We start from the raw sequence: 19,732 nt of genomic DNA on the forward strand, positions 1-19,732 counted from the left end.
GGAGGAACAATTTGGGGACAGTTATCTTGCAGATTTTTCAGAGGCTCTATCTTTAAAATTTTCAATATTCCACCTTATTTAGAAACAGAACAAATGTATATGCCCATATCTCCTATCAGTTTTTTTCCAGCTTTACTGAGATATGAGTAACAAATAAAAATTGTATATATTTAAAGTATACATGATGTTTTGATGTATGTATATGTTGTGAAATGATTACCATAATCAGGATAATTAAGGTGATATTCATCACCTCACAGTTATATTTTTTTGTGATGAGAACACTTGAAATCTACTCTCAGCAAATTTCAAGTGTACAATACATTATTATTAACTGAACGTATTCACTGTAATTGTACATTATGTCTCCAGAAGTTATTCATCTTATAACTGAAAGTTTGTATCCTTTGAGCAGTATTTCCCCATTTTCCTCATCCTACTCCTCAGCCCCTGCCATTCCACTCTCTGCTACTGTGAATTTGACTTTTTTAGAGTCCACATATAAGTGAGGTCATGCAGTATTTGTCTTTCTGTGTCTAGCTCATTTCATTTAGCATAATGTCTTCCAGGTTCATCCATGTTGCAAATGGCAGAATTTCCTTCCTTTTTTAAAGCCAAATAATATTCCATTGTGTATGTGTACACGCACACACACACATACAATTACAATTTTCTCTATCCATTCATCCATCAGTGGACACACTTAGGTTTTCTCCATATCTTGGCTACTGTGAATAATGCTGCAATGAACATGGGAGTGCAGATTCCTTATTGAGATAGAGACTTTTTTCCTTTAGATATATACCCAGAAGTGGGATAGCTAGAACATATGGTAGTTCTATTTTTAATTTTTTGAGGAATCTCCTTGCTGTTTTCCAATATGGTTGTACTTCCTATGAATACTGTGTAAGGGTTCCCTTTTCTCCACATCCTCGCCAACACTTATCTTTTGACTTTTTGGTAATAGCCATCTTAACAAGTGTGAGGCGATATCTCATTGTGGTTTTTTTTTAAATTTATTAATTAATTAATTTTTGGCTTGTTGGGTCTTCGTTTCTGTGCGAGGGCTTTCTCTAGTTGCGGCAAGCGGGGGCCGCTCTTCATCGCGGTGCGTGGGCCTCTCACTATCGTGGCCTCTGTTGTTGTGGAGCACAGGCTCCAGACGTGCAGGCTCAGCAGTTGTGGCTCACAGGCCTAGTTGCGCCACGGCACGTGGGATCTTCTGAGACCAGGGCTCGAACCCGTGTCCCCTGCATTGGCAGGCAGATTCTCAACCACAGCGCCACCAGGGAAGCGCCTCATTGTGGGTTTGGTTTTCATTTTCCTGATGCTAAGTAATACTGAACATCTTTTCATGTACCTGTTGGCCATTTGTATGTCTTCTTTGGAAAAATGTCTCTTTAGGTCCTTTGTCCATTTTTAAATTGGGTCATTTGTATTTTTGCTACTGAGTTGTATGAGTTTCTTATGTATTTTGGATATTAACCCCTTCTCAGATATATATGGTTTGCAAATATTTTCTCCCATTCTTTATGCTGCTTTTTCATATTGTTGATTTTTTTTGCTGTACAGAAAAACTTTTATTTGACGTAGCTCCGCTTGTTGATTTTCGCTTTTGTTGCCTATGCTTTTGGTGTCAAATCTGAAAAATCATTGTCAAGACCAAGGTCATGGAGCTTTCCCCTTATGTTTTCTTATATGAGTTTTACAGTTTCAGGTCTTACAATTAAATCTTTAATCAGTTTTGAGTTGATTTTTGTGTATGGTGTAAGGTAAGGGCCCATTTTCATTCTTTTGCATGGGGATATCCAGGTTTCCCAACACTGTTGAAGACTGTGCTTTTTCTATTGTATAGTCTTGACACCTTTTAGTTAACCATATGTGCATGGTTTTTTTCCTGGACTGTCTATTATGTTCATTGGTCTGTGTGTCCATTTTTATGCCAGTACTATACTGTTTTGATTACTATAGCTTTGTAATAGAATTTGAAATCAGAAAGTGTCATGCGTCCAGCTTTGTTCTTCTTGCTTAAAACTGCTGTAGCTATTCTGGGTCATTGGTGGTTCCATGTGAATTTTAGGATTGCTTTTTCTATTTCTGTGTGAAATGCCACTGGAATTTTGATAGGCATTGCATTGAATCTGTAGATAGCTTTGGGTACTGTGAACATTTTAACAATTTTGATTCTTCGGATCCATGAATGGGATATCTTTTCATTTATTTGTAGTCTTTAATTTCTCTCACCAGTGTTTTATAGTTTTCAGTGTACAGATCTTTTACCTCCTTGGTTAAATTTATTCTTGGGGCTCTATCTTTATGATGTATGTGTCTGTCAAAAATGTTTTAAAGCCACTGAGATGTAAATTCATGTAGAAAATCTAGACCAGGACTCAGCACAAGAGATCCTCAAATGAAAGCTTGTTTTGTTTGTTTTTTTTCATCCTCCTTTTATTAGGCAATTCTTTCTTGGCTAAGTTCAGATAATAGTATGTGCCTAAAAGCAGTCAGGGTTCAGGGAAAAAAATCAGTAATTCAAACTGCCTAATCAGTGTACCAGTTGATAACTTAATCAAGAGATTAATTTATCTTGATTAAGATAAGCCAATGAAAGCTTATCTTAATTGGCTTATTATCTTGTAAGCCAGTGAAGGCTCTACATTGTGGCCACACACACAAAAAAACCCATAGTAATTTAACACATTAATAAAGAGTGGGTTGTTTTCAGCATGACATTTTCCTGATTCTATTTTATTTAATTTGAAGAGAAAGGGAATTCAGTATCAAGAATGAATTTAAACTTTTATTTCATAACTAGCTTTATTTTACTCAGTAATTGTTACTAGCTTTTTCTACAGTTACATGTGTAACAAAGATTGTGGCAATGAGAGAGCCTGAGGAATTGCTAGTTTTTGTTGAAGTGTTTGTGAACTAATGACCTATTTTCTGTACGATATTTAATTTTATTTCTCCTGTCTTGAAAGCTCATTGCTAATTTGTGTTTGTTGTTTGTAGATAGCACTTATATTTAGCCCAAACCCTGTCACCAATTTTCATGTGTTATAGTAAGTGATCAGGTCTTGATACTCCCAGCTGAAAGGTTTTTTCACTTTCTTTTACATGGGGACCCAGCTAACAGGGACAAATGGAGAATCTGCTGAGAATACCATGCAAAAGTTATACCTTAAGCTTTCTTTACTGACACATTTAAAAACTTTTCTGAATCTAAATCCATACTTAACTTGTCTTTAAGTTGTTGATCTTGTGTTGATCTCAGACAACGATAACTTTATTGGTAATTTGGTTTGAGCCTGAGTTTGAGGACAGGTTATAATATTTTTTAGGAAAAAGGAACATTGATATTTGGAACAAATATTAATTTAAATATTTTAAACTATTATGTAAATCTTATTTTTTATACAATTTTGAGAAGATATAATTTTTATATACAGTGAGAAGTAGATATCTTCTATAATTAATTTTAAATTAAAGTAATAGATCTTGGCAGGCAGCCTAAACTGGTAGTATTGTAGAGATTTAAGCAACTTTAGGAATAATGTATTTTACAGATACTTTGTTGCAATAGTTTTTTTTTTTAAACTAATGATTAGGAAGACTTTACTTTCGAATGAAACAAAAACAAAGTCTTGAAATGCCGTTATGCATAGTCAGCTTATTACATATATGATCTAAATATTTGATGCTTGATATTCAGCCAAGGAGATTTCATATCATACATTCCTCTATTTTTCCAGAATTATAAGACCATTGAGCCATCTTCTGAAATATTTCTCTAAATTTAAGCAAGAGAAGTCTTGTTTCAGCATATATGTGCATTTCTTTTGAGTTTTTGTCTTATTTGGACTCTATATGTCTGGTGTAGGATAATCAATAAGGCTGCTGGATAGGGAGGAAAATTCATTTGTATAACAATCTACTAGGTCTCCATTATAATAGTACTTGAGAGAGAAGAAATGTTCTACGAATGTAGAAAAAAGAAGAGGAGCAAATATATGGAATTTCGTATTTTCTGCCTAGTCATACATTTTTTCATATGTGAATGTTTCTACATGAACATGATCATTCAGACGAAAAAATTTTTTAAGTATAATAACATTTCATTTGGGCATTGTTGTAAAGAAATTTCTTCCTTGCTTTTTTTTTTTTGGCCACACTGTGCGGCTTGCAGTATCTTAGTTCCAGGACCAGGGATTGAACCTGGGCAACCGCAGTGAAAGCGCCAAGTCTTAATCACTGCACCACCAGGGAATTCCCAAGAAATTTATTTCTTTTTGTTATTCAACAAATGTTGAGTACCTACTCTGACTTGTAGTAGTTTTGATCTGCCTAACGGATTCTCTAGATCATGGGGTTGGCAAAACTTTTTCTATAAAGGGCCAGTTAGTAAATATTTTAGATATATGAGCTACATGGCCCCCCGTCACATTTTCTTTTCTTTTCTTTCTTTTTTAAACAATGCTTTAAAAATATATTGATCATTTTTAGTTTGCTGGCCCTACAGAACAGGCCAGAGGCAGTATTTGGCCTACAGGGCCAAATACTAAGTGGATTAATACTAATTAACACTAATACCCTGCTCTGAGCAGATAAAACTTAATTATTCAAGCGCCATTTAAAATTTTATATTAACCACTCTAACTGGAAGCCTTTTTCAAGTCTTTTTGTAAAGATGGATGCCTTTTTAAAAAAGCTTCTTAAAAGTAAAGCTTTTTATTATGGAAAGTATCAAATATATACAGAAATAGAATATAGTATTATAAATCCTCATAACACCAAGCTTTAACAATTACTGACATTTGACCAATCTTATTTTGTCTATACCTCCCTCCCTTATTAGTTTGAAGCAAATTCCAGGTGTCATCATTTCATTCATAAATATTTCAGTATTCTGTTTTGTTATTATTTTTGTCTCTCCTTTTCCCAGGGCTATACTGTTTTGATTACTATAGTTGTATGGTTAAGTCTAGAAGTTAGGTATGGTAAATCCTTCAACTTTTTTCTTCTATCTCTCCATTTATTTAGGTGTTTAATTTCTCTCATCAATATTTATAATTTTCAGTGTACAGGTTTTGTATATCTTTTGTTTAATATATTTCCAAGTATTTCATATTTTTAACTGCTTTTGATAATTTAAAAAATGTAAATTCCCAATTATTTTTTGCTGGTATGTATACTTTATAGTCAGTTATCTTTTTAGGAAATTAACACATGAGAGAAAAAGCCTTGGTTCTACATATTATATTAAAATGTTCATTAGTTTTGTGGGCATATCTTTCTGGTATGCTTCGTTATCTGTAGGAATGTTACTCTTCTCATTTTTTTAATAAAAACTTTGTATGTGAATTGACTAGAATCCTTTTTAGACATTATTTCTTCAAATATTATTTTTCTGTCCTCCCATTCTCACCTCTCTTTTTGAGATTCCAGTTCCTTTCTGTTTAAGTGAGGCGACTTTTCCTATGCTACTTTTAGATGAGGATAAGCTAGCTTTGCTAGGTTTGTGGCTGTAGGAATCCTCTTCTGTTGCTATGTAGTATTCAAAAATATACTTTCTGAGACCTTTTCTCTTCTCCTTCCCTGCTTTTATCTAGTTTGGGTTTTTCACTTTCTACAGTATTAACGTTTTTGGTTAGATAATCTTTGCTGTGGGGAATTGTCCTGTGCATTGTAGGATGTTTAGTGGCATCCTGGCCTCTACCTGCTGGTTGCCAGTGACCACCCTGTCGTACCCATTCCCCCAAATATGATAACCAAAACTGTTTCCAGACATTGTCAGATGTCCTCTGGAAGTCAGAATCATTCTAGTTTTAGACTTTCTTTCCTTTACACCTAATGGCTCTGTGCTACTTAGTTTAGATTTCTCTTACTGGCAATTTCTCCTTGGTGTGTTGCTGTGTTTTAGAAGGGAGTTTCACTTAGTTTTGAGATTTCTGATCTTTGTGTGATCCTCTTGCATTTACTTATGAGTTGTAGCCTGTGAAGCTCCCTCCCAGTTTTGGTTGCTATTCCACACCAAGTTGGACCTGCCAATTTAAGGAAGGGGGTGGGAAGTAGTACCTCTAGGCAGTTTGATTTCTGGATGTTCTGGCTTTGGGGCTGTCCCAGATCCCTTTCGTCTTCTTTCTGTTATGTTCTGATACCATGTGGGTCTTGCTGCTATTGGTGTTGGGTCCTAACTGCCAGTATTTTAGGGTTCATGAGTAATTTATAGTCAATTGTGCTGTATTCGTTGGCGATTTTTATTTTGTTCTGGTTTGGTTTGATCTGTTTGTTTTATTTTCCTAGTTGCTTTGTCTTTTTGGGGGGGTGATGGCTACTCAGGGATATTAAATAATTATGTCTCTTTCACTGCCAAGTTGCCCAGACTGCCTCTGCCTTCTTAAAATGAGTATTCTAAACATGATAAAAGAAACTGTTTTAAATGATGGGTGAGACTTGTGCCTGGTCATGGACTTGGGGAATGGCCTAGAGAGGGAGAGGTTGAAAATGCAAAAGACAGACCAAAAAACTGATGGAATATTTGTGCCCTAGAGGCTACCAGAAGGGATGGATACAGAAGTATTGATAGAGAGATTAACTTTGAACCGAGGAAGAGGACAGTTTGACAGGAGAGGTAAGGAGATGAGATTTCATACAGATAGTAGTTTGCAAGTTTGTAGTTAGGAAGCTGAGGAATGTCACATTTGGTATCCTCAGTTTTCTTAGTAAACTTTAATGTGAAGTTATCTGCTAAAGAAAGTGAGATAAGTGTAGGGAACTTGAGGAAAGGTGTAAACATTTTGGAATGCTGATGGTGAAAAAAGGAAGCAATATCTAACCAGAGACATGGAAGTAATTGCTGAGAGATGCTAAGGGTCAATCTTAGGTTTGTTCTTAAACTATAAATTTGAAAGATATCAATCTTGTGATTTTTTTTTTAAGTTAGCAACTCAGATATAAGAGCAGAGAAGGTAGTTGTTTGTAGTGAACCTAAAATTAGGATTTTGTTAGAGCATGACAAGGGTGTAATGTTGTTAAGGCATGATAAAAATGAGTGGTTCAAGGGATGCATTGTGGGGTATAGACTGCGTAGAGAAGGAAATCATGCTATTTCAGGAGCTGTTGGGTTGGGAGAAAAGGGAGGATTCAAGAGAATCCAGGTCTGTGTGGTTCTAGAGAAGGTATGAGGAGGGTAAGAAAGTGAAAATTGGACAGGAGATTGAAGCCAAGATAGTATATTGGAATTTTAAATTTCAGAGGTAAAGAAGTTCTGTTTTACTGTAAAGACCATGATATGGCTCTGGGAGTGTAACACTGATAAAAAATATTAAAGTAAAAGAAGTTCAGAAATGCTGGGAGTATGTTATGATACTTAGCCCATTTTAGGTAAGGGTGTCACCTGTGGTGATGGCAAGAGATCAGTTGGAGGGGAAAGTGTGAACCAGATAGGTAGATAAACAGGGAGATCTGTCCATAGATGGCCACAGGAAGGCAGGGTTCAGGGCGGTGTTGTAAGAATAGGGAAGAGGGTGGTTTGCATGAGCATAGACAACCAGGGACTTTTCTTCTAAAGTCTGTTGTATTTGGTATTTGTGGTATGAATACCAGGGGTTGCGTAAACTTCTTCTTTAAAAGGCCAGATAGTAAATATTTTAGACTTTGCCACTCACATATGGTTTCTATTGCATATTTTTGTTTGTTTTTATAACCCTTTAAAAATGTAAAAACCATTCTTAGCTCATGTCCCATACAAAAACAGGCAGTAACTGAAGGTTGTAGTTTGATGACCTGTGAATTACACTCATTATGAATTCTCTGTGACTTGTCAGTGATACTTTACTATGTAAAAGTTGGTAACTATTTCAGTTACTAAGTAATTATGGTTACTTGAATAAAGGTAGTTTTGTATTAGAAAGTGTTAAGGAGATAATATATATTTAAAAAATACTATGAGTAATTTTATATTTCTCAATACAGTAATAACTTTTACATTTCTGAACAAAATTTTTACTTTTTTTGTGGTGCATCCAAGTTGAGTCAGCAGATACTGGAGTTATTTGAAGCATGTCAGCAGCAAGTAAGTGATTTAAAGAAGAAAGAACTCTGTCGAACAGAGCTGCAGAGAGAAATTCAGCTGATATTTCCACGTATGTTTCCTTGTTTTGCATGCCCTTTAAGTACATGCATCCCAATTTTAAATTTTAAATAATACCTTATAATTCTCTTCTGTTTCTCTAGAAAGCAGACTTTTTTTAGTTGGGTCCTCTTTAAATGGATTTGGTACTCGGAGCAGTGATGGTGATTTATGTCTAGTTGTTAAAGAGGAACCAGTAAGTAATAAAACATTTATTCCAAGTGTGTTTCTCATGTTAAGTCATTTAAGAAATTTCATGTAAGAGTCATTGAGGAAAAAAACCTGTTTAATTGCTTCTTTGAATTCTCTGTTTATAAGAATTCAAGGAAAGCCAGGAAATGCTGCTGCTTTTTTTTTTTTTCAGGCATGTACACAATAAACGTAACAGAAATTCTAGCATTAATTTATTTCTAAACTATTAAAGTGAGGTGGTTGCACTATGTGTTTTTAAAGAGCTCTGCCTGTATTTTGAAATGTTATTAGGTTGGGTATGTTACCAGGATGCAGCAAAGAGGAAGAGTTTTTCTTTATCTTGATATATTTCCTTCCATTTCTATTCTCAGTGATTCTATTTTTAATCTTTATTGTTTTCCCCTTGAAAGTACTATGGGATTTGGAGTACTTATTTTGGGAATTCAAAAAGAGAGATTTCACTGAAATTTAAAGTAAGACTACTGTGATTTAACGTAATTGTCTCTGATATTTTGACTTTGTTTCTTCTTATTTAGCAACCAAATTTTGCTATTTAGTATTATGTTTATTTGAATTCCCTGTTAACTGATACTCTTGTGTATCCTTAATTCCACAATAATTGTTGTTCATTAAGCTGACCTGAGCAGCCTCTTTAATATGCTGAATGAAGTCTCTTCTTTTTTTTTTTTTTTAATAAATTTATTTATTTATTTTTGGCTGCATTGGGTCTTCGTTGCCACGAACAGCGGCTACTCTTTGTTGCAGTGAGCGGGCTTCTCATTGTGGTGGCTTCTCTTATTGTGGAGCACAGGCTCTGGGCACGCAGGCTTCAGTAGTTGTGGCACATGGGCTCAGTAGTTGTGCCTCGCAGGCTCTAGAGCGCAGGCTCAGTAGTTGTGGTGCACGGGCTTAGTTGCTCTGCGGCATGTGGGATCTTCCCGGACCAGGGCTCGAACCCGTGTCCCCTGCATTGGCAGGCGGATTCTTAACCACCGTACCAGCAGGGAAGCCCTGAAGTCTCTTCTGGATCACCAAAGATTAAGTTAATTTCAGTGTAATTTTAATATGCCTTATATTCCACCTCTTAAAAAATACAAAAACCTCTGTTGAATGGTAATATATATTTTTACTATTCCTGTTAGTCCACTAACAAAATTGACTTCTAGTTACTGCAAATCAGAAAGAGATTTATTCCAGGAAAGAAACTCTTGATATTTTTCTAGGCTTTGAAATCATATAAAGGAAAACTGAAAAAGAAAAGAAAAAAGCCCCTCAGAAATAATAAACATAGTGGAGAATACTAGAGTTTTAATTAAAACTTTCTCCCATACAATTAGGTTATACTTAGGTACATCACACTAATCCTCTAGTCTTATTCACATGTCTGAATCATGTTGTTACAACTCATACTGAAACACCATAGATTTGAATCTTATTTTTAAGCAACTCACAGTCTAGATAGGGAAATAAAACATGTTACAGAAAGTTAAAATTCTGTTTATTTTTCTTGGAGAAGATTGTTTTTTTACATTTATATACTAAAGTGAAAAAATGACATATGGCTGTTTCAGTATTTCTTTTAAAATTGTGCTTTTAAGTTTAAAGTCAGAAATTGATTTAGAAATATTGATGTAAAAGATAGCATAAAGGTTGACTTTTAAATAATGTAATTTACTGTATATTGAAAAACAACTCCAATGAAAAGTATACTTTATGTTTTCTTTTTGTTGAGGTACATTAAGAAAATAAAACACTAAGTTTAGAAAGATAATGAAAAAACACTTTATTTTTAACTTTTCAGTGTTTTTTTCAGGTAAATCAGAAGACTGAAGCACGGCATATCCTCACCTTAGTCCATAAACACTTCTGTACTAGACTTTGTAAGTCTGACATGCTTCACGTTCATATGTCATTTGACAACTATTTATTTAAAATGTCTCGCACTATATTTATTTTCTGGTAAGGATTTTTTATTTTCTGGTTAGGTTAGGTATAATGTAAATCCTTTTCCCCAAATAAATTCCTTTTAACTTTTGATTAAAAAGAAGAGTAAACCATTCAACACAGAAATGTATAATTCAGCAAATCTTTATTGAGTTTACTTGTAAGCTGTCCCACTGAAGGTAGAGGGGAATTCAAAGATATGTAAGCTTCAGTTCTTTCTCAACAGGTTGTAGACCATTAGGGAAGCTAAAGCATGAATGTAAATAGCTGTAATGCAGAGTATCTGACAAGCCAAAAGAAGTATACAGGTGAAGTCTTATAGGTATTCATGTGAGGAAGAGAGAATTTCATCTGTTTTGCAATGACATATATCTTTACTTGTTTTAAAAACATTATCACTGAACATGAAGCCCAGATATATTACTCCAACAGAAAACAAAATTATTGACTTAGGCCATTTTATTGTACGATTTTATTCTTTGAATAAGCTGACGAAGCAGATTTTAATCCGCATGTTAAGCCATCTCAAATAATTTATTTAAACTTACACAGAATATTGTGGACATTTGAAGTCACACTAACTGTGATGTTGGAAAGATAGTTTGTCTGTTTATTTAACAAATACTCCTTATGTGTCAGGCTTTGAGCTGGAAAATACAAAGTCACTTAATGAGTTATTGCCCTTGAATAACATATCAGTCGTAGGAAAGAAACAAATCAAGAGATTTATTTCAGTAGACTTGAATTTTACGTCTGTAAAATAAAGGAGTAATTTGTACCATAAATGAATTTTTAATAACTATTATTAAAATCATAAAATATTAAAAGTGAAAGGGAGCTAAGAGATCATATAATTCAAATGAAAGTTTTCTTTTTAATTAGTGTTTTTAATAATTAAGGAAACTGGTCATCAGTGGGCTTAGTAACTTGCCGGAGGAGTATAGTTTGTTGGTGTCTGAACCTGTACTTGGAACTCAAAACCTTTAACTCTTAATCTTATTTTTCATTAAACCTCACTGAATTTCTGCACATAATTCTATTTCAAGCTTGATGTATTTTATGATTTTTGTGTTAGAAGCATTATAACAGAAAATTTTTAGTGTTACAATATGTTATTACGTTTTTTTGTAGTTGAAACATTAGGAAATTGCTCTTTTGGGAAAAGTTCGCAGTTTCTTTTTTATGTACATTTCTGTGTTTTCCTAATTTTCTACAATGAACATGTATTTCAACTCACAAAAAAACATTTTTTAAAGTTTGGTGGAATAAAAAAATACGTATATATGTGTTTTTCCTCTTACAGATCATACTTATTTGAATGTATCACTGCCCCCTGTATCATGTTGCCAACATTTCCACATTTAAGATTCTTTGTAAATGTGATTTCTATGGCTGCCATAATATCTTGCCGTGTGCTGTACCAGAATTTAGCTATCCCCCTGCTGCTGGCATAGATACTTCTCTTATAATGCTCTGATGAAATTCTTTATAGATGTTATTAAATATTAGATCACATTTCTGAAAATAACGTATTAATATATAAAGTCCTGTACATGGTATTGGAAGTTCCAAACTTAGAAGAATTTGATAATGTCCTTTTGTCTTTGCTTTCTGTCTCAAAGACTATATTTTCTCAAATTGTTTTAGCTAAGTAAAATATTACTTTTAAAAAATGTGCATTGGAACACTATGAATTTGAGAAACATTTACAGATATCCATATTATCTTTTATCCTTCAGCTGGTTACATTGAGAGACCTCAGCTGATTCGAGCAAAAGTGCCAATTGTGAAGTTCAGGGATAAAGTCAGGTCAGTGATTATTGAGTTCTTTTTTTTAAGTTGCCTTAGATAATTTTTAGGTATTCTTCTGAGGTAGATAATTAAAAAGTGTATGCTATCACGTAATAGCTTATCTCCATTTAGAGGTGATTTGGTTTTTGAAATGATTTTTTAAAATAGTTTGAGCAGTGGTTCATACTTAACTGTACTTAGTTATTCTGGTTGACGTTTTGAGTATTTGGGACTATCCAATTGAAAGAATATATACGTATTTATATTTTAGAGTTTTAAATGATCTTCTTGCCTTTTGGAAATGTGCTCTTGAGAACATATCTTAGTTAATGAAATTTGATGTATATTTATATCAAAGGGGGTTGTTACTAATATAATTATATCTATCTACGTATTCTTGTTTGGGTTCTGGATTTCTTATAGGCATTGGAATTAGAATCTTTTATATAATATCTATTTACATTTTATAAAATGTAAATAGGTGTTTGTTTTATTGGTTAAAAAAGATTTATTTTCTAAAAAATATATAGGATTGTGATAAATCACATTTTCTAGCCCAGTTTATAAAAGTAATACTGAAATTATATAAGTATATACACAGTTGATCATTATTCATGGATTCCATATTTATGAATTTGCATACTTGATAAAATATATTTTGTAACCCCCCAAATTAACATTTGCAACACTTTTATGGTTATTCATAGACATGCACAGAGTGGGGAAAATTTTGAGTCACCTGATGTAGGTGTTCCCAACTGAGTTTAACAATGTGACACTCTGTTTTCTTGTTTCAGCTCTCATACTATAAACAAATGTCCTTTTCACAGTCTAGTTAGTGCTGTTTTTCACATTTTTGTGCTTTTGTGCTTGATTTTGCTGCTTAAAGTGAGTCCGGAACATAATGCTGAGGTACTGTCTAGGGTCCTTTTGCACAAAGCTGTGATGTGCCATATGGAGGAAATAATGTGTGTTAGATGTGCTTCATTCAAGCACGAGTAGAGTACAGTGCTCTTTGCAATGACTTCACTGTTACTGAATGAACAGTATATTAAATGAGGTGTCTTTAAGTTGAAACATACATAAAACAAAGTTACATATTGATCAGTTGAGGAAAATATGACTGGAGGGACTTCCCTGGCAGTCCAGTGGTTAAGACTGTGTGCTTCCACTGCAGGGGGCACAGGTTTGATCCCTGGTCAGGGGAGTAAGATCTCACATCCCATACAGTGCGACCACGAAAAAATAAAATAAAATATAGTGTTGCCAAAAATATTCGTCCGGGTTTTTCCATATGATGTGATAGAAAAGCCCGAACAAACTTTTTGGCCAACCCAATGAAATGTGACTGGAGACATCTTGATCCGCTGATGAAAATGTGACTGGAGGCTCCTAGGAACCTAATCCTTTGTTTCCTCTAGGAGCAATGGTTCACTGTTCACTAATTTAGTGTTTGCAGCGACTATATAGAACATAACTACTGTGAATAATCAGAATTGACTGAATATATATATTTTAAACAAATCTTTAGATAAGTGCTGGCTCAAACTTTCCCCCTCATTCATCCAAACATCCATCTAATCTATAAATATTTACTGAATTTCTATCAAGTAACGATGGAGTTTCCTATTTTTAATGGTGAAGTTTTTTTTAAAGCACGAAGATATAGAGAGATAAAACATAAAGTAAATGTAAGTAAAACTATTAGCTAATTATAATTGTTTTGAAAAATGTAGTTATATAAACAATTCTATTTCTATTTAAGATTATTATACAAGGTTTTTTCATTGTTAAGTATTCTATATAAGTACCATTTTATAATTCTTCTCTATACACACCATTAAGGAAAAAAACAACTGCACTTCTAACATCCAAAGATAACTGATGTTAACGTTTTAGTATAAGCCTTTCAGACCCTTTTCTATGCGTATGAGTGCATAAAAGGTTTTTTTTTTTTTGCGGTACGCGGGCCTCTGACTGTTGTGGCCTCTCTCATTGCGGAGCACAGGCTCCGGACGCGCAGGCTCAGCGGCCATGGCTCACGGGCCCAGCCGCCCCGTGACATGTGGGATCTTCCCAGACCAGGGCACGAACCTGTGTCCCCTGCATTGGCAGGCGGACTCTTAATCACTGCGCCACCAGGGAAGCCCTGCATAAAAGCTTTTAAAATTAAAATTGAAATCGTACTTTGTTACTTAACAGTATATCATGAATACTTGCTTTTATCATTGAATATCTTCTGGCTTCATTTTCAGTTGCTTTACAGTATTTCATTGTGTGAATTTATTGACTTTAACTTAACCACTCCCTGTTTAAATAAGCATTTTGTGCGTAAAATTCTTTCCTTATTAAGGGTTACTTCAGTATTTCTAGAAGTAGAATTTGAAGCAAGTACTGTGGATATTTTTAAAGCTCTGAATTCATATTTTTGGAAGTTTTTATTTGCACACTAGTTTCCATCTAAGTGTTTTTTTCCTCTTTATTGAGTTATATACAGGGAGTGCAAACTGGTTTCAGTGTTAGATTTGTACAAACACAAAGAATGTAACTTTACTGTTACCATAAGCTTCCCAAAGCTAAATATATCTGAAGTGTTAATTTCACTATCAATTTTTATTAATGTGTATGGATAATTGAAAGATTATAGGATTTCTTTTCCCGTAACTAGAAAATCTGAAAAGGTAAATTTCAAATTTTACAGTTAAAAGCTATAGAAAGGACTTTCGTTAAGTTTTTATTTTAGACACTTTTCACAGAAAGGCTCATTGTTCAGAAGTTGGACCTGATAGTATATGGTCCTGTTACTTATGCATTAGTTAGTCCTTGTTATTTTGAGTTTAGACATTCTTTATGTATCCCACCATTATTGCCATATTTTCTAAATTGTGAACTGCATGATATCTTTGATTTCAAAGAAGTGTCCCTTCTGTTATGTGTTTGGTTGTTATAGTTCTTCCTAGATGTCAGTAGCCAAATTTGTCATGATACTATAATTTAGCAACCCTTTTGGAGGGAATATAAAGTGTAGACAGAACTTTTATTTTTTCACCTGTACTTTATTTGGTTCCTATTTTAAAGCAGATGATGCTGTCGTTCAAAATTGATTGAGAATATATAACTTAGTGGGATAACTTGCCCAGAAATGTGTTTGGCCATATAATTTTGTTTATCTGGAAAAGATTACAAAATTAAAAGTTTTTTTTTGTTGTTAAGAATAATTGAAGCCTTACTTGTACATTATGGATCCTTCAACAGTAACCTTATCTTATATCTTTAATAGACCCCCGATCATACTAAAAGTATGTTTTCATTCTTATTTCTGTAGTGTCTCATTTTAAGGTCTTTGGGCCCATGCTATTTTGTATCATTGGATGGATGGATGGATATGAATTTAGTTACTAGGGAGTTAGTTTAGTTTGTATTTGAGCTGAAGTTTTTTTCATTTTTTAAAATAGTTGTGTGGAGTTCGACTTGAATGTAAACAATATTGTTGGAATAAGAAACACATTCCTTCTCAGAACGTATGCATACCGTAAGTTTTGTGTTTATTTCCAAACAATTAACACCTTCTGTATTTATCCTTCATTCTTTATTCCTTCATAAAGATGTGTGTAGTAAATACTGATACCTCTTTGTGTTTATGTACAGTGTGTCTCATTTTCTCATATACATAATATGTTGCTACACTAAAATCACATACTACCAGAGTAATAGGTCAATAAAATGAATTTTAATAATTGGTCATTTTTAAAAGGTAACAAGTACATTTTAGAAGTAAGACACATTTATGGTGAACAGTGTTTAATAACTGGAGGCATTGCTCTTTCTATTGGCATGGAGTTCGGAAATAATGTAAACTTTCAAAGAAACTGTAAAATCTTACCATTTTTAAGTTTTAATTTTACTTTCAGTTGAAAATCGAGTTCGTCCGTTAGTACTGGTGATTAAGAAGTGGGCGAGTCACCATGAGATAAATGATGCCAGTCGTGGTACTTTAAGCAGCTATAGTCTTGTATTGATGGTTTTGCACTATTTACAAAGTAAGTATTGTGGAGTTTTTCCCAATTTTTAAAACGGAAATGCAGTTAAACTTCATTATGGTGTCTTCCCTGTTGACCTTATATTCAAATATCATTGTTTTAAAAAGTTTTTTCTAAGGCACATACAACCACATTTCCTATTTTGTTGCTTTGAAGAGATGTTTTAGTAATGTTATCCCTGGAAAACATTATAAAGAAGTTTCACTGTGTTTTTATTTTTTGACAGTTTCCTGTATTCGCTCTTGTATTCAAAGAACTTTCACCACTGTATTGTGGACCCATTATCTTGCTCAAGCACCATTCATCATGTTTTTTATTTTTCACTTGAGACAGGAATTAAATGATTTTCTTGTTGGTTTAAAGAAGCTTTTATTTCCTGTGAACTGGCATGGAGATTGGGTGAAAGACTTGATATTAATGTAAGACCATTTACCAGGAAGTTGTGGGTTAATATTGCACAGTTTAGAAAACAATTGTTGTAATATTTATGTTTATACTCTTTGACTCAGTGATTCCATTTCTAGGAACTTATCCTAAGGTAAATAATCAGTGATGTACATATGAATTTATATAAGGCTGTTTTTCATGGTGTTTGTTGAAATAATGAAAGATTAAAAATAATCTAAGTTTTTCAGAGTAGGAGGAATGGTCAAATTAATTATGATATATCCTAATATGAAATTTATACAGATATTAAAAACCATGTTTTAAAGATATTTATTGATATAAGAAAATATTGATAACAATGTCATATACAACATAATACCAATTTTATTTAAAAGACAGTAGCTATACTTGAATTTGTATATATTCATATGTATACAAATACAGAAAAGGTATGTGCCAAAAATTTATCAGGTGTTATTACTTATGGACAGTAGGATTCGTTTTCTTTATATATTACTGTATTTGTAGATATTTTATAATATATTACATAAGAGAGTATATTTTTATTTGAACAGTGGAATCAGGTGAATTTTTTTGAGGTAATGAGAGAGACTTAAAATAGTTTAAATGGACCAAAATTTTGTGAATCAGTAATCATCAGAAAGGTTAATCTTCCTCTTTGTTGTTAAAGAATTTCAGGCTAATTATAATACATGTATTTTTGTTGCTGAACAGTCTTGGATATATACTAATTTGATGATTGATTTGCCCTTCCAAAAGGATTTGAAACATGATGTTGGCTGCTTTAGATACTTCTTTATATATCACTGATCATTTTTGTCCAATTTTATAGTTCAATCTGAAACATACATTACTTTTGATGCTTTTTTAGTGAACTCTGTCCAATCTTGTGGATTGCAGTTCACTTTTATTAAAAATTGAATAGATTAGAAATACTTCTTGTAAAATACATATAGAATATATGAAGAAGAATAAGACTAACATTCATGTACTACCACCTAGTGTCTATTCATTTTTTAGTTGAGATTTAAACATTAGATTTGACTAAAGCATATAACATGCATGAACATTCATAATGTGTGCCCTATCCCTCCATTCTTTTGGGTTACATTAGACATTTTAATTTGATTGCTTTTTTAGAAAAATGTACTTTAATCACAGATGCCCCTTGGTGGTTTTGTAAGCAAGTTAAAAATTCAAATGTTAGTATTTTACCAGTGTAATGAAATCATGTTAAAATTTGGTTTAGATTTTGTTAAACATTTTATTCTTGATAAAGTGGTCCTGTTTACTAAGATGGTTAGTAATTAATGGCACTCTCATCAACCATTTCTAGGTGTTTGTTAAAAGACATCAGCTAACCAGACCTACTGTGTAGTTCTGTACTTTGGCAGATTTAACCTACTCCACAGAAGAAATTACAGAGATTGAAATAAGTATTAATAATTGCTTTTCTTGTCATACAAGAGTCTGCAAGGTGTATTGAGCAGTTCCAGCTCTGCCACAGTGAACTAGTTTGTGTGATTTTGGCCAAGTTATTCTACCTCTCTGGCTTTAATATTCATCTGTAACACTAATGGTTGGATTAGATGACCTTTAAGTTTTGTTTAAATGCTTTAATATCTTTTCTGCCATGAACAGAGAAGGGAAACAGGTCCTTTCTATGTAGAAAGGTTGAAAAGATTAAAGCATTTCCTAGAATGAATTTCAGCAGTCAGTTACAAACTACATATGCTTGAAAAAGTGACTGATGAAAGCATGAAGGGAAAAACCTATTGAGAAGAGAATTTAATAGCAATTTAAGATTATGAGTTAATAATAAAGGCAAAAGTGTCAGTTGGTTAGAAACAACAATATGAATGAATATTCATGGAATGTTTACCGTATTACCAGGTATAGAAGTATCTCTTAGGCATTTTAAAATTGTTCTTGTGTTTTCAAAATTAGTGGTTGTTTAGTGTTGTTGAAGGTCTGCTTTTTTTTTTTTTAGTTTAACTTTTGATGAATTAGTATGTTAACTTTTATGTGTATAAATTTGTGAAGGCCTGACCAGAAAGCTCTCATCCAAACTACAGGCAAAGTAAAATCTTATAGATTAAATATATTCAAGGCATTATCTATTGATCATATCCTTCAATAATAAACTTTTGTCTTATTTTGCTTTTGAGAGAGAAAAGTAAAAGATTGAAGTCCAAAATTTTGAAATCAAAATAGATGTTGTTACAGAGAGGTTCTTTCAGAGTGTATGTTGGTTTGGAATAAAGTAAACATTTGAAAAACTACTAAATGTTTTGAGGTTACTATCAGGATAACATTGGTAAATAACTGCCAGGGTACACTAACTGCTTCTCTAATGACGAGTGTTTTAAAATCTTTAAGGTTGTAAGGTAGGGGGTTTTTGAATGATAACCTTGCCCCCAAAAGCTTCCAAATTGCTTAGTTCTAAAAGCTCTTTGTCTACTGAAAGACCCTATACCAGTGGTTTGTGCTTATTTTTCTCTCCTAGCATTCTAGTTATGAGATAACTAGAATGAGATAATATTTTTTTTCTAATTTTCTACAGTCTTTTCTTCATCCTTTTTTAAGTTATAATTTTATTTTACTAGCAGTGTTACATGGGAATAGAACTCAGGTTTTTAGATTTAAAACTTAAACTAATTTCTAATAAGAGTTTCCAATTTGACTTCTATATTATAATGAAAATTATTAAAAAGCCATTAAAAATGTTATACAAATATAGAGACTTTTAGAATTAAGTGACTGGGACTTGAGTTTATTTGTAGGGTCTTCTAGAATTTTAGCATTTGAATGTCTTTGGGGAAAAAAATATGTATCCTTACTTCCTGAGAGCGATTCTGGTAAGTAACGAGTGAGTTTTTCCCCCTAATATTCTTAGTCATACACTGTGAACGTTCCATACTATCATGGAATTTTATTTTATTATAGTTTCCAGTTTTCAACTTGGGAATAAAGCATGATGAAGAGATATTTAAATAAAGCATCCTACTTTGTACTATGTGGTAGAAATTTATACATTTATAATCATAGTTGGAAACCATGTAAATTGGTCATAATGGTTGATTATGTGTTCATTAATGTATTCCAGGAGTCATTTAAAAATTTTTTTGCTAAATAGCAAATTAAAAGTCAAGTAATGATTCTTTGTTACTGAATTTATTTAATTACAGTTGACCCTTGAACAACACAGGTTTGAACTGTGCGGGTC

At 33.0% G+C, this 19,732-nt stretch overlaps 1 protein-coding gene across 8 annotated transcripts in view; it reads left to right on the plus strand.

Moving 5' to 3' along the window:
- TENT2 (terminal nucleotidyltransferase 2) overlaps positions 1 to 19,732 on the plus strand; it is a 58,322-nt gene that overhangs the window by 16,596 nt on the left and 21,994 nt on the right. For 5 of the 8 annotated variants that reach the window (XM_089909059.1, XM_022593940.3, XM_022593949.3 and 2 more), the window contains 6 exons: positions 8,030 to 8,144; positions 8,236 to 8,327; positions 10,125 to 10,203; positions 12,007 to 12,076; positions 15,514 to 15,590; positions 15,970 to 16,098. In XM_089909059.1, coding sequence (XP_089765185.1) covers positions 8,030 to 8,144; positions 8,236 to 8,327; positions 10,125 to 10,203; positions 12,007 to 12,076; positions 15,514 to 15,590; positions 15,970 to 16,098 — 562 coding nt within the window. The remainder of the gene's footprint in view (positions 1 to 8,029; positions 8,145 to 8,235; positions 8,328 to 10,124; positions 10,204 to 12,006; positions 12,077 to 15,513; positions 15,591 to 15,969; positions 16,099 to 19,732) is intronic. The other 3 variants (XM_022593968.3, XM_022593979.3, XM_089909061.1) reach the window with 3 other exon arrangements.

This window comes from Delphinapterus leucas, chromosome 3 (genome assembly GCF_059928025.1).
Source record: "Delphinapterus leucas isolate spDelLeu-1000000601 "Yukka" chromosome 3, BTC_Dleu_Yukka2, whole genome shotgun sequence".
Taxonomy (NCBI): Eukaryota; Metazoa; Chordata; class Mammalia; order Artiodactyla; family Monodontidae; genus Delphinapterus; species Delphinapterus leucas.